General features: G+C 57.8%; 6 protein-coding genes across 6 annotated transcripts; 3 read left to right on the top strand and 3 right to left on the bottom strand.

Moving 5' to 3' along the window:
- Window positions 1-1,037: 1,037 nt before the first annotated feature.
- Window positions 1,038-2,408, bottom strand: EHS24_005478 (uncharacterized protein; the record flags this gene model as incomplete). The annotated part of the gene is made up of 6 exons (XM_028621001.1): window positions 1,038-1,368; window positions 1,410-1,618; window positions 1,681-2,022; window positions 2,139-2,197; window positions 2,239-2,266; window positions 2,319-2,408. The coding sequence occupies 6 exons, from the start codon at window positions 2,406-2,408 to the stop codon at window positions 1,038-1,040; spliced, it is 1,059 nt and encodes a 352-aa protein (XP_028471740.1).
- A 1,944-nt stretch (window positions 2,409-4,352) lies between these two features.
- Window positions 4,353-5,848, top strand: EHS24_005477 (uncharacterized protein; the record flags this gene model as incomplete). The annotated part of the gene is made up of 3 exons (XM_028621000.1): window positions 4,353-4,388; window positions 4,481-5,684; window positions 5,730-5,848. The coding sequence occupies 3 exons, from the start codon at window positions 4,353-4,355 to the stop codon at window positions 5,846-5,848; spliced, it is 1,359 nt and encodes a 452-aa protein (XP_028471739.1).
- A 1,383-nt stretch (window positions 5,849-7,231) lies between these two features.
- EHS24_005476 (uncharacterized protein) lies at window positions 7,232-8,043 on the bottom strand (the record flags this gene model as incomplete). Its single annotated transcript, XM_028620999.1, has 2 exons — window positions 7,232-7,897; window positions 7,936-8,043. The coding sequence occupies 2 exons, from the start codon at window positions 8,041-8,043 to the stop codon at window positions 7,232-7,234; spliced, it is 774 nt and encodes a 257-aa protein (XP_028471738.1).
- An 803-nt stretch (window positions 8,044-8,846) lies between these two features.
- On the top strand, window positions 8,847-9,822 carry EHS24_005475 (uncharacterized protein; the record flags this gene model as incomplete). Its single annotated transcript, XM_028620998.1, has 4 exons — window positions 8,847-8,938; window positions 8,985-9,292; window positions 9,354-9,568; window positions 9,607-9,822. 4 exons carry the CDS (start codon window positions 8,847-8,849, stop codon window positions 9,820-9,822), a joined length of 831 nt encoding a protein of 276 aa, XP_028471737.1.
- A 460-nt stretch (window positions 9,823-10,282) lies between these two features.
- On the bottom strand, window positions 10,283-11,398 carry EHS24_005474 (uncharacterized protein; the record flags this gene model as incomplete). Its single annotated transcript, XM_028620997.1, has 4 exons — window positions 10,283-10,288; window positions 10,336-10,709; window positions 10,819-11,040; window positions 11,101-11,398. The coding sequence occupies 4 exons, from the start codon at window positions 11,396-11,398 to the stop codon at window positions 10,283-10,285; spliced, it is 900 nt and encodes a 299-aa protein (XP_028471736.1).
- A 261-nt stretch (window positions 11,399-11,659) lies between these two features.
- Window positions 11,660-12,450, top strand: EHS24_005473 (uncharacterized protein; the record flags this gene model as incomplete). Its single annotated transcript, XM_028620996.1, has 3 exons — window positions 11,660-11,971; window positions 12,017-12,100; window positions 12,142-12,450. 3 exons carry the CDS (start codon window positions 11,660-11,662, stop codon window positions 12,448-12,450), a joined length of 705 nt encoding a protein of 234 aa, XP_028471735.1.
- Window positions 12,451-12,887: the final 437 nt, after the last annotated feature.

The following is a 12,887-nucleotide window of genomic DNA, read 5'->3' as shown; positions in this document are numbered from 1 at the left end:
CTCCGCGCAGTGCCGGCGGTACCTGCCGGGTGCGAGAGGGCCCTCGTTCAAGCAGCAGGCAAAGGACCTAGGACCTAGGACCTAGGACAATACGACCTGGCGCATGGGTTTGGCTCGTTCGGCGATCCGCGGGTCGGCGGTCGGCGGCACCCGATGTCCCGCGAGGCCGCGAGTGTGCGTGGGGGGGTTCGGTACTGCGGTGGCACTGAGCGCCGGGAGGGGAGATGTGTCTGTCCTCGCTTGCGTCGACGTGTTCTCCAGAACGTAGAACACACACAACAGGCGCGTTTCTCGTCGCTTGTGCTCAGCAGTAGTGTGTAGCTCTATGATGGACGTGTCTATTCATGCCTGGCTATCCTGATACTCGTCGCCACGCACTGTCATATACCCAACCTCCCAGAGAGGCATCTCACGCGACTCGCACGACGCGGCCCACCCACCACCACCCACGGCCACGACATTGGCCCATGGCCCACACTGTTGCGCCCATTCTCGCAGGGCCGACACGGACCGGACCGTTGTGCCCGACCGAGGAGCGCCGAGAGACACACACCCGCGGGGGGGGGGGGGCAGACGCCGAAGTGTGGCGGCGCCACAGGGTGGGTTCCGCAGGGCAAGAGGCCCGACTGCGCGTCTCTTATCGCGGCAGTGGTCGCCCCAGCCCCCGCATCTCCGGTCACCCCGGGGGGCAGAGCATGAGAGCGAGGACGAGGCCACGCGGGCCTCCCTGTTGGCCTCGTGGCTCGCACCAAAGGGGCGGGGCATTAAGGGGGGGGGGGACATGGTTGCAGTGTGCGCACCATCAAAAAGTACAGGTGTCTTTCTGCTGGGGCGTGCTTTTGGGTGCGTCTGCGTGCTGATACTGGGCCCGAGATTAGATCGTGTAAACAAGGTTCTCATGCATATGTGTATGCTCTACTGCTGACAGGGGGGCTGGGTTGAGAAAGGTAACCAACCCCCCCTTCTCGGGTCGATGGGCTGTGATGATGGTCGCTCACTGATCACTGAAACCGCGTGCTCGCGGCCCAGCCTTTTTTTTACTTGTTGTGCTTGGCCATCTCCTCGGCGCTGAGCACAATCTCCTTGCCGCCGACAGTACCCGTCCTGCCCGAGACGCCAAACGTGAGCGCGTACCCGGGGGGCAGCTCAGAGCCCACAGGGGGCAGCTCGAGGACGGGCCACGACGCCGCAGCAGGCTTTTGCAGCGTAATGTCCACCTTGGTGCCGAGGATACGGTACGCCGACTTTTCGGGGTCGATGGGCCCGTACAGCGTCAGGTCCTTGACGACGCGCTTGTTGCCCGGCAGGTGCAGGTCGAGGTGGACCAGCTGGGTCTCGAACGTGACCTTGGACTTTTCCTTGTCGCAGCTGCAGGCGTCAGTTGGGCTATCCTCGGACTTTCAACTCACCCCTTGGCATAGGCGCTGACGTGGACCTGGAGAGGTGTCTGGTAGTGGTCGACACGGCAGTCGACGCGCTCCTCCGTGGTCTCGTCCTTCTTGGCACCGACAAAGAGGTGGCGGCCGTCCTTGCAGCCGGCAATGTTGAGGAACTCGTCAAACTCGAGCACGCGGCGCTTGCAGCAGAGGTAGCCCTTGGAACCCTCGTGGAAGACGGGCTGGGGGGAGTGAGCACAAAGCTGCGAGCGCCATGCCCACGGGCACAGTTGTCCATACTCACGGCCATGGGGTGGTAGTGACACACGGCCTCGGGGCCATCACCACGGCTGACGGCCTCGCCCTTCCAGTCGGCACCGCAACCCAGGCGCTTGCACTTGGCGCCCTCGGGAACAGGGACCGAGAGGTCATCCTCCTCCTCAACCTCCTTCTGAGGAGCTGGAGCCGGGGTCGGGGTGTGAATGGGGGCTTCGTTAGCAGCAGCAGCAACGGCCGCGGGCTTGGGCTTGGCCGAGCCATACGTCTCGACGCCGCCAGCGACAGTCGAGGGAGCCTCAGTCTTGACAGCAACAGGGGCAGGAGCGACGATGGGGGCCACATCGGTATGCTTGCCCTTCGTGCAGCCCTAGGAAGTTAGCGAGGAACCGTTGCGTCATAGGCAGCGGCGTCCAGCGACAGCGTCGAGCTCGTCAAGCCTGTCGTTGAGCTCGACAGCGAGCCGCGAGCCGCGCCTCGACTTACGGGAAGGGCCATGAACTGGTCAAACTCGAGCACGGGCTTGTTCACGTCCTTGCAACAGGCTAAAGTCAGCAGAGGATAGCTCCGGGATAGCTCAACATACACCACGACTTGAGACCCTCGTGGAACACCTATGAAAGCCGTCAGCACAAGCACCCAAGCAAGCTTCGTGCGGGAACGTACCGGGCCACCACTGTGGTACGAGCAGCTGTCCTCGGCATTGGTCGCCTCGTCGTAGTCCTTTCCACAGCCCTTGTGCGTGCAGCGAGGCATCGTGAGTTGGTTGTTGTTGTTTCTAAGCTGGCGCGCGTTCGAGATGGATATTGCGTCGATGACTTTCTGGAAGGGTTCGCGCCAGACCACGTGACCTCCACCGGGCGGGCGCCGGCCTCTGTGTCCGCGACGAGCCGATCTGTATGGGCGGGCGATCTGCGACATTCTACGACATGCATGCGGTAAGCTGGCTGTATGCAGTCCGATCCCGGTGCCATTCTGCGGCTCTCGGTCTTGCTTGGAGAGCTATAGCACCCGGTTATCAGCCGACACGCTGTGAATCGTGATTACGACTTGCAAATAGTCAAACTGCTAATAAACACCATTTTTCTTATATAAGCTACCTATACTACCTAATTGTGGCGGCCTTTCTAATTGACCGCTTGAGGAAATGAGCTTGTCAACGGTTGTCCGGGTCAGCAATCGACCACGTTGTTGACTGGAGACGCTGAGGGAGAGGTGGAGGGGGGTGATTAATTACTGCTTGCTACGCTGTCTTGTAACTGCATGCGAGGCCCACAATGTCTACAGATATGATATAATAATATATTCTTGTCGGAACTCCAACGTACTTTAATCGTTGTTTGCAACTGGTCATGATGCAGCAGCTGGAGAATTATTTTTGCCTCCAGCAACACCATATCCATCAACAAGTTGCTCAGATGCTCCAGCACGTTGCAGGACGTGCACCGATTACTCGAGCGTGTGGAGTGGCACTTATCGGTGGGATCGCTCTCCGCCAAGCCCGAGTTTTCTCCGTACAATCGCTGATGAGAGCAACCTCGGCGTCTACCCCATCAATACACACTGTTCCTGCCCATTGTAGATAATCTCGTTGTGCCCTCTGCGATGCTGGAGAACACACATCACGCCTCATCTAGCTCCCCGAGATCAACGGCTGCTGCGACCGTTGTCCCCCGTTGACCAATAGGGTGTCGCCAATTGTCCGAACGCCTCTTGCTCGCCCAGCCTCGCCGCGTATCCCCTCATGCCGGCGGCATTTGTCCCAGCACAGACTTGATGAATTCCGCTGCCCCTGATCCCCCCCATTTTGACAGGCAACTTGGTTCAGGCCAGACACGGCTTGGGGCCTCATGCATGACGCTGGCATAATGCAGCCCAGTTGTACAGTCTGTAACACACTTGGTCCATCCACCAACGTCTCTCTCCCTCCACTCATGGTTCTTACACCCCCCCGCAGCCCTCGAATCACACGCGGTGTGAACCTTGGATGCTAAAACGAAGTGCCTACCAGTGCCAGCGAGGTCACTATCTGTGACGTTGGAGCCAATGAGGCTCTGAATGCTGGGGCAGAAGCAGCCCATTCGTCCATGGCGGCATGTTGCGGTCCATTTTTTACAGGGCACCAGAACAGAAAGGCCTTTTCTTTTGCCTGACTCGCTGGAGGCCCCGCGGCAAACTTCCGGCACCACGCGGCAGGCGGAGCCAGTCGTCCGCGTCTCGCCCGCCTCATCCGCCGGAACGGTCGGTCGACCTGTGTCGGCCGTGGCCGGCGTGCTGGCGTGTGCTGCCTGGAGAGGCACAAGCTCGAGGCAGAAGCTGGAGGATTTGCGGGGCCAACGGCAGGGATGCGGGGCGGGCCGACCACGGCGGCAATGCGTTTTTCATTGCGTCGGCCCTGCAACGCCGCACCTGCTCTCCTGACCGTCCAAAGCCGCGAGAACAGGCCATGATTGGTGGGTTTTGCAGCTCGCTCCCCATTCGCTGGCGGTGGGCAGCTGATAACGCTGCTGCAGCGCTATCGGTGTGCGTTATTGGGTGGAGCCGTTCAGCGTGCCGCTGGTGCGTCGGGCCTAGTTCGTCCGAATGAAGCCGGGGGCGCCGGTGGGACCGTGGATCGCAAGACGTATAACTACAGCTCCATCCCGCTGCTCTTGGCTTTTTTCTCATCCCATTCTCTCCCCGCAAAAACACCTAGTCAACATGTCCAACCTCCCCTCCGAGCCCGAGTTCCAGCAGGTGAGTGGCCGCGACACACACACACACACATCCGGCTATACGGGCCGGATGAAACATAAAAAAGGCCTTTTGGCTGACTTTTTTCTTCCCAGGCCGTCAACGAGATTGCCTCGACCATCGAGCCTTTCCTCGCCAAGAACCCCGAGTACCGCCGTGCTTTCGAGGTCGTCCAGATCCCCGAGCGTATCATCCAGTTCCGTGTCACCTGGGAGCGCGATGACGGCTCCATCGCCGTGAACCGCGGTTACCGTGTCCAGTTCAACTCGGCCCTCGGCCCCTACAAGGGCGGTCTTCGTCTCCACCCGACCGTCAACCTCTCGGTCCTCAAGTTCCTCGGCTTCGAGCAGATCTTCAAGAACGCTCTCACCGGCCTCTCCATGGGTGGTGGTAAGGGTGGTTCGGACTTTGACCCCAAGGGCAAGACCGACGCCGAGATCCGCCGCTTCTGCTACGCCTTCATGCTCGAGCTTTCGCGTCACATCGGTGCCGACACCGACATTCCCGCTGGTGACATCGGCACTGGTGGTCGTGAGATCGGTTTCCTCTTCGGCGCCTACAAGCGCTACCAGAACGAGTTCTCTGGTATCCTGACCGGCAAGGGTGCCGACTGGGGAGGTTCGTTCATCCGCCCCGAGGCCACTGGTTACGGTCTCGTCTACTACGTCACCGAGATGCTCCGCGACCTCGACAACACCGACTGGCAGGGCAAGCGCGTCCTCATCTCGGGTGCCGGCAACGTCGCCCAGTACGCCGCCCTCAAGGTCATCGAGCTCGGCGGCCACGTCCTCACCCTCTCGGACTCGACCGGTGCCCTCGTCGCCAAGGACGCTACCGGCTTCACCCCCGCCGACATTGCTGCCATCGCCGACATCAAGCTCCGCCGTGAGCCCCTCACCACCCTCCAGTCGGAGGGCCGCTTCGAGTGGCACGCCGGTGCCCGCCCCTGGACTCTTGTCGAGAAGGCCGACGTCGCTCTTCCCTCCGCGACCCAGAACGAGGTCTCCGCCGACGAGGCCAAGGCCCTCATCGCTGCTGGTGTCCGCTACGTCGCCGAGGGCTCTAACATGGGCTGCACCCAGGAGGCTATCGACATTTTCGAGTCCACTCGCTCGGGCGTCGCTTCGCTCTCGTCGTCGCAGGGTGTCTGCTACTACGCTCCCGGCAAGGCCGCCAACTGTGGTGGTGTCGCCGTCTCTGGCCTGGAGATGGGTCAGAACTCGCAGCGTCTCAAGTGGAGCTCGGAGGAGGTCGACCAGAAGCTTAAGAACATCATGGTGACTGCGTACGAGAACTGCCGTAAGTGTTTTAAAGATCGGCGTTTTCTTTTGCTGACGTGATCAGGTGACACCGCCAAGGCTCACGTCGCCGACTCCGCTGTCCCCTCGCTCGTTGCTGGAGCCAACATTGCCGGCTTCAAGAAGGTCGTTGACGCCATGCGCGACCAGGGTGACTGGTGGTAGAGCACCACCTTCAATTCTTGTTCTCAAGAGCCAGTTTAGACCTCTTGGGACGATAGACCGCGGGAACACAGGTGTGCCCCGTGTGATTAGCATTTTTAGCCGGTTTGCCAGTTTCATGCAACTGTTTGTAAATATCAACTATTGTCCGAGCTTCAGCAGTTGCAGGAGAGCTGGGAGAGCGAAAGAATCGAGGCAGAACGTCGTTGCAGATGGAGATTGTTGTTGAGGACACGGACGTTGAACATCAGGGATGGATCGACGAGTGGAGTGGAGTGCCACTCCCGGTTAAACCGGATAAATTGTATTTGGTCCCGTCGATGTGTTGTCTTGATCTGGATTCATGGAACGTCTTGCATCGCGCATCGTCAACAACAGCAACAACAACAACGAGCACCACCTGGAACATACACAAAATGTGACGTTGATCATCTCAGGATCCCAGGATGGCTAGGATTCCCAGAACAGCACTGGGTACGATAAGGTGGCACACAAAATAGACAGCCGCATGGCCGTGCGATGATAAGCCCCGACCGTCCTGAGGAAGATGATAAGGACATGGACCCCCATGGGCTCAAGGCCCAGGGAGAGCAAGTTCCCAGGTCCTCAGTGAGAGTTAGAGCTGAGCGATGAGGCAGTGACTATCGGGAAATGCTGGGTCACGAGTTCAGCGCGGACCGGGAAATTCACCTGAATTCATGTGTTTTTCGGAAATTGTTTGGTTCGGGACGTCGATGGAAATCCCCACACACTATTAGCAAGAAAGCCAGTAGTAGTATCTCCCCGCGCAGGAAAGGGACAAACAGGACAGATAAACAAGACAGCCGATGCCCGTCTCATGCGCGTGCTGGTGTGGAGGATACAGGATATATGCCCTCCTCGCCTCCTGCCTCCTGGCTGCGCCCAGGTCACGTGACGAGACCCCACCCACACACCTGTGGCGCTAGTCCAAACACAGCAGTGGTTTAGATGCCAATGGGTGCACACAGCTGAATACCGCATGAGGATCTACAACGTTACGAGGGAGAACTCTACTGTCTCTATCCGACTACGACCAGTCACCCTGTTATGGCAGCAACCTAACCTAAACAATGTCCTTTGCTTGATCTTTTCACAGCATTCGCAACCTTTGGAGTTAGGACGCACTGCTGCGCGCGGTAAAGCAATGATGATGGTGCTGAAGCTAATCACATGACAATCATTTCACTTCTGACGTTACTACTTGAAACAGACTTATGAGGCGGACGGACTACAAACGGGGAAGTGGCAAAGAGGCGTAACCTGGTTCTTGGACAGGCGAATGAATGGCACAGAATGTTCCACAGACGAGAACGATTTGACGAGAGGGGCCCCTTTCGGCCAGGCAAACATTCCGAAGGCATGTGTTTACACCCGTGGAAGGGAAGCGAGCATCTCCTCGAGGCGGGGACGCAGAGCCGCACAGTCCATGGTGAGCCACCGGTTCTGGTGCTTCTCGATGATGGTGTGGATCTGGGCGACAGTGAGGTCGGGCATGAGATTCTGGATGACTGGGAGAAAGCCGCGGAAGCTGCCCCGGGTCACCCATACCATGTCCAAAATCTCCCACTCGAGGGGCTGGAGAGGCCGCGACATGCGAGGGGGGATGCGTTCGAGTTCGGTGTGCGCCGTGGCAAGGTGGCGAGGGAGGACCGAGGTGCGTGCGCCGCACAGCGGCACGGTGCAATCCACATGAGGCCTGCCCTCGTGCTTGGCGATGGTGGCAACGGGGCCGACCCTGTCGCATCCGTCGTGGCGACACTCGCGGGTTTCAACAATGACGGCGCCCTGGGCAGGCAACGAAAGCGGAGGAGGGGTCGGAGTAGATGACGACGACGGAGTGGCGTAGTCCGTCGTACCAGCAAGATCGACGTCCGGAGCTTGGTCGCGGAACTTTGGGACCGTCTCCGCTGTGTACCCGAGAGCAGGGAGCACCTCTTCAAACGACTTGCAGTGGGTCTCGCCCAGGTCGATTTCGCGGTCCTCGGCCTCGGCGAGCAAGAGTCTCATGAGCTCGGCAGAGGTCAGGGGGATCTGGATGTCAGACGACGGAGCTGCCGACTTCAACTCACCCTGATTTCCAGCAGCTCGGCCATCTTGTCCATCTCGTTCATCCCATACATCTCATCCATGTTGGAAATCTCGCCCATATCGTTGATAGTCTCGGTCGATGTGGGCATCTTGACGTTTGGGGAGCTTTCACAAAGGTGGAGAAGGTGCGCCAGGTCGAACTCGGTGACGGTTTGAGCGAGCACCGGCGAATCTGCTGTCAGATAGCACTCGTCTTATACACGAACAGTAGGTGGTGGGCAGAAAATGAGCAGGAGCCTTGAAGAAGGAAGACATGTTGCACAAGTGCTGTGTGCTGAAAGAGATGGTAGTGAGACAAGTGGTGAGAACAGAATGAAATGTTGTCCGTGTGTTGACATGTTTGGGCGGAACCGTTTATATTGATATTTTGTCCCGTTATTCTCCCTTTGTGTGTGTGTGTCGGGTCGTGTCGAGTCCAGTCACCCTCTTCTCTAGCTTCCCCTTTTACTAATTCACACAGCGGCCGTGTCCGAATACCCAAATACCCATGCACCATCAGGCTCATGCTTACTCTCAGCGACTGCTTCAACAACCATCTGACCCTGTTTGCCGTATTAGATGGTTAGCTGATGGTGGCGGATTGCAGACCCCGATATCACTGTATCACTGTGTCCAGCATACCCAGAACACCACCAAACGACGAGGAAAATAAAGTCTTCCGGTCGTGGGGCGTGTGCAACTCAAGGCTGCCACAGACCTTCCCAGCCCCGCTTGCTTCTGATCTTGCGGCCTCCTTTTGCGCAAGGGCCAGCAGTTCGTCATACTGGACGCCCTCACATCGGAAGCCCCGGGGCGTAGCCCCTCTTGTCGTGCTGGAGGGTGTTGGGTTGTCGTCGTCGTCTCACCTTTCAGTTCACACAGTCTCTACAACAGAACACTTTATCTCGAACCAATGCCTTCTACGCACAAACGCAGGGCTTCTTCTCCTGACGCAGCAACTGCCAATGCTAGCAAGGTCACAAAGGTCGTCCATGCAGAGACTACGTGAGTACAGAAACTAAGCGTCGGTTGTTTGCAGCTGACAATCCAGCGGCGACAAGGTGAACGACGACCTTGCCGTATCGCCATCCACTCGCATCCGTCTGGACACCGATCACCCTGGGGGTTCCTCTGAGAATAAAGACCTCGATGGCAGTAACGACCTCGAGGATGAAACCACTCTCCAGCTGCACATGGAGGGCGACCATCCTCCTCCTCCCCCTACCGACATGGAAGAGCGTTGCAAAAAGGCCTGGATCGCCCTCTTCCACTACTACAACGAATGCGTGGCGAACTGGAGGAAGGGCCGATTTGCACGTCCTGGAGCTTTGGAGCTGCCTCTGCAGGCCACCTCGTTGCGTGAGTGTCACTGTCCCCCAAACAGGTGTCACCTTCACCGCTAAGGGTTTCTAACCTACAGCCCAAATGATTTCCAGCCGTATCATCAAGGTCTTCCAGGACTCTGCTCTGTTGAAGGGCGGCGACCCCAAGGAGGAGACGGCCGAGCTGCTCTATTGGATGTTCCGTCTGAAACCGATTGTCCGCAACGACGAACTGGTGCAAATGCCACTGTTCGACAAGGTTCGCGACGCAATACTCACATACCGCATTCCGGGTTCTGCTTTTCTCCCCGATGTGAGTGGCCTTTCAGGCATCAAATGGTTGACAATCAGAACCATGAGCGCGGCGCCAAGGCGATGCTGGACATCAAGTCACCTTGGATGATTGAATGCGAGGGAGGTATTGTCGATGACCCCTCCCAGCACCACGAGCCAAGCAAACTCACCCTTGGCGACGGAATCTCCAAAAGGTCACCCGAGGAAGAAATAGAGCTGGCTCGCGAGATTCTATCGCTGGCACTGTACATTAAAGACCTTCCTCCCAACTAGTCACCACATATCGTGTTCACGATGTATAGCATGTTGATGGACGTGTTATGGAAGTTTGCTCGGGCAGTCACAGCCACAAGATCGGGTGCATGTGCATGTGGACAGTAGTACATATGTACATCTCAGTCAGTCCGCTTCCATCGATCCTTAATGGGTAACGAGACCTGTTTTCACTGAGGAGTACCGTGGAAAGTCAGGGGGCTTGGGTCGACCTGTTGGTTCCTCCTCGGGTGAAGAGACTCTCCTCGCATGTACGCGTGTTTACGCGCTTGGTGGCATACCTATAATTCCACATTGTGTCACTCAAGCGCCCGTAGTTGGTGCCCGAATTTGTTGGTCTCGAAGTTGTTGCTCTTGGCTCGCTTGAAAGCGTGTATCACAGTTCACAGTCGTCGACATTGACACGACAAGGCGAATGTATGGACAGATGGGGCTAAGTCGATGAAAGGAGGGTGAGACGTCACATCTGAATGTTGTCAATGGCGGAGCAACGGTGTGAGCATTGGCACGTACCTTGCCGGGCTTGCGCAACGATTCTTCAAGAGAAGCAACACGCCGCTCGCGGTCAGACATGTTATTTCTCTGGTCTTGTACATCGTTCTCCAACTTTGTGATCGCCGTCTCGATTTCGTTGGTCGGGACCACGGCCAACCGAAGCACTCCAGAGTAGTCGATAGGCTCATATTGGCTCGGGCCACTGTCCTCCTCAGGTTCGTCGGTGGCGCCAACCAGTGACCTGGCGTTGGCCTCGCGCCTCCTCAAAGTCCTGTCCATTGAGTCCAACGCTCCGGCTTGCAGTGCCACGTCTGTAAGGCGAGTCCACTGCTCTGACGTGAATGTCAGAATCGGGTCTGAGGCGACGGTTTCGTCAGGTGACATGGCATAGGCTGGGAACCGTCAGCATCCACGGTGTTGTAGGCAGAGCTCATGGGTTCCCTTCAAGGGCTGGTAGTGGGGAGAGGGGGAACCGTTCAGAACGCTAGGTTGCCTACGCACTGTTCTCCTGGTTGTTCTTAGTCTGCTTGGCCTCCTTGGGTGGTTTCGACTCCCGATCGCCGAGCGTCATGCCAGCGGGCAACTTGATGTTTCCTTCGCGGACAGCGGCATCATTGCGGCGCTGGCCGAGAACGGCCTCCCTCCCCATGAGCTGGAGGAGACGTTGGATGGTAGTCTCCTTGAGGGTGACTTGAGAAGCGGGATTGACGGAGGAATTGGTCTCTGCAGAGACGCCTGTCAGGTACGGACGAGTGAACACTGCCCGACCGCCATGGCACTTACGAGTATACGTGTAGTTGGTTTGGTCCGGCTGGGACGTAGAGGCAGTTGGGAGCAGCTTGGGTGGTGGGCGATGGCTAGTGGGCACTCTTCCATGGAGTTGCTCCCCCCAACAGTCCAAATCCTGCTCCTCTTTCGTAACGGCCTCCCCTCCCTCTTGAAGTCCCTGCTCACGCTCGGCGAGTAGCGCATTGACGTCGTCACCCTCATCCAAGTGAAGGACGGCCTTGATGCGTGTGGCCATCGGGGATTCCGGGACTCCTTGAGGTCCAGCAGCAGGAGGAGGATGGTTGTCGCTCATGGTGAGGAGTGGTGTTGTGGAAAGTGTTGAAAGCGGTGCCGAAGGAGGTGACGAGAGAAGACGGACAGTTGACGACCTTGCGCCCATTTCCATCGAGTTCCACGATGGCCCAAGTGACGTGGGTACGCGAGGGTGTTGCGCCCGCTTCCGTCGAGCTGCACGTCACCACCTCTCCTCAGTCTTCTCACGTCCCCTTTCCCATTCTCACAACAACCCTATCCTCTGACTCACCCACGTCCTTCCCACCCAAGACATACCACCATGAGCGACAGCGAAGACATAGGCGATGAGATCGACAACGTTATCATGAACATAGGAAGCTATACACTCGACGAGCTCAAACTGATTACCGACGAGTTCGACGAACGACTGGAGGCCCAAAGGCAGCGCCTGGATGTCCAGCTCGCTGCAGACGCCGAATACTTGAAGAGTACGACGGCGCAGCTGTCTGCCATGGGCGCTGGCTTTCAGCAGCCACGTACCGAGCCCTTGGTGCCAGCGGATCTTGGGCCTATTGTCAAGCCACGTCGCATTGGCCGCCATCGCTCCAAGAAGAGGTCAAAGAAGGGACCTGTACGTGTAACTACGTTGACAATGGCGATTGATCTTCCCTTTCAGACCTCTGTCGTTTCTGCAGGCATGGATGGCCGGAAGTACATCGGTCTGAACAAGTGGGTAGCCCTGCAAGACGGCAAGTTCAAGGTTAGTATCGTCCACCTGTTGACCTGGGCTGACAACACAAGAGCAACATCTCAGCTCCTGTCTCCAGCGTCCCTATCGGCCGTGACAACGGCCAGATCGTCTACCTGCCCCTCCTCCACCAGGCTGCCAGCAGCGTCCGCCTCCGTATTGTGGACCACGACGAGAACATTACTCCCGGCTCAGCCAAGATCGCGGTAATTGATGACAAGACGAACACCCAGCTCTACCAGATGAAACGCTCTGACTTCGATGACAAGACCAAGGACCTCGGGACTCCCAAGGAGCAATGGGATGACTCGTGCAGAGTGCTGCGCAGACTCCTGTTCAAGGCCCGTTACACATTCCTTTGAGAACTCGATACGTGCAGAATGACCTCAAGACGCCTGTTTTCTTGTACATTCATCTATGCAATCATGTAATTGTTTCCCTTGGCCATTAGAAACCAAGGAGAATGGATACATGACCCGCCGCTGAGAGATCCAAATGTGCTGGCATGTCTTGGTGGCTGGGATGCCCCAAATCAGTTCACACAACCACCACATCACCGCCCTGCGGCCCCTGGCCCAACCACTCACGAATTCACGCATACCGTCGCGAACGAGGGCGTAACCTTGGCTTCTAGCATGCTTCTGTTGCTTCTAGCGAACTCTTGGCCACACGCGCCAGTGTGCCCCAAGTGGCCAAGTGTGGAGGGTTGAGCTCGCGAGGGCGAGGCTATGCCCGGAGCTCTCCGTCCCCCCAGACCCTGAACGTGCTAACACTCGTACATACAATCCGCCTTTCGGTG

Source organism: Apiotrichum porosum, assembly GCF_003942205.1.
Source record: "Apiotrichum porosum strain DSM 27194 chromosome Unknown scaffold_23, whole genome shotgun sequence".
Lineage (NCBI taxonomy): Eukaryota > Fungi > Basidiomycota > Tremellomycetes > Trichosporonales > Trichosporonaceae > Apiotrichum > Apiotrichum porosum.
The sequence above is the reverse complement of the archived record's forward strand: the minus strand, read 5'-3'. Positions and strand labels throughout refer to the sequence as shown.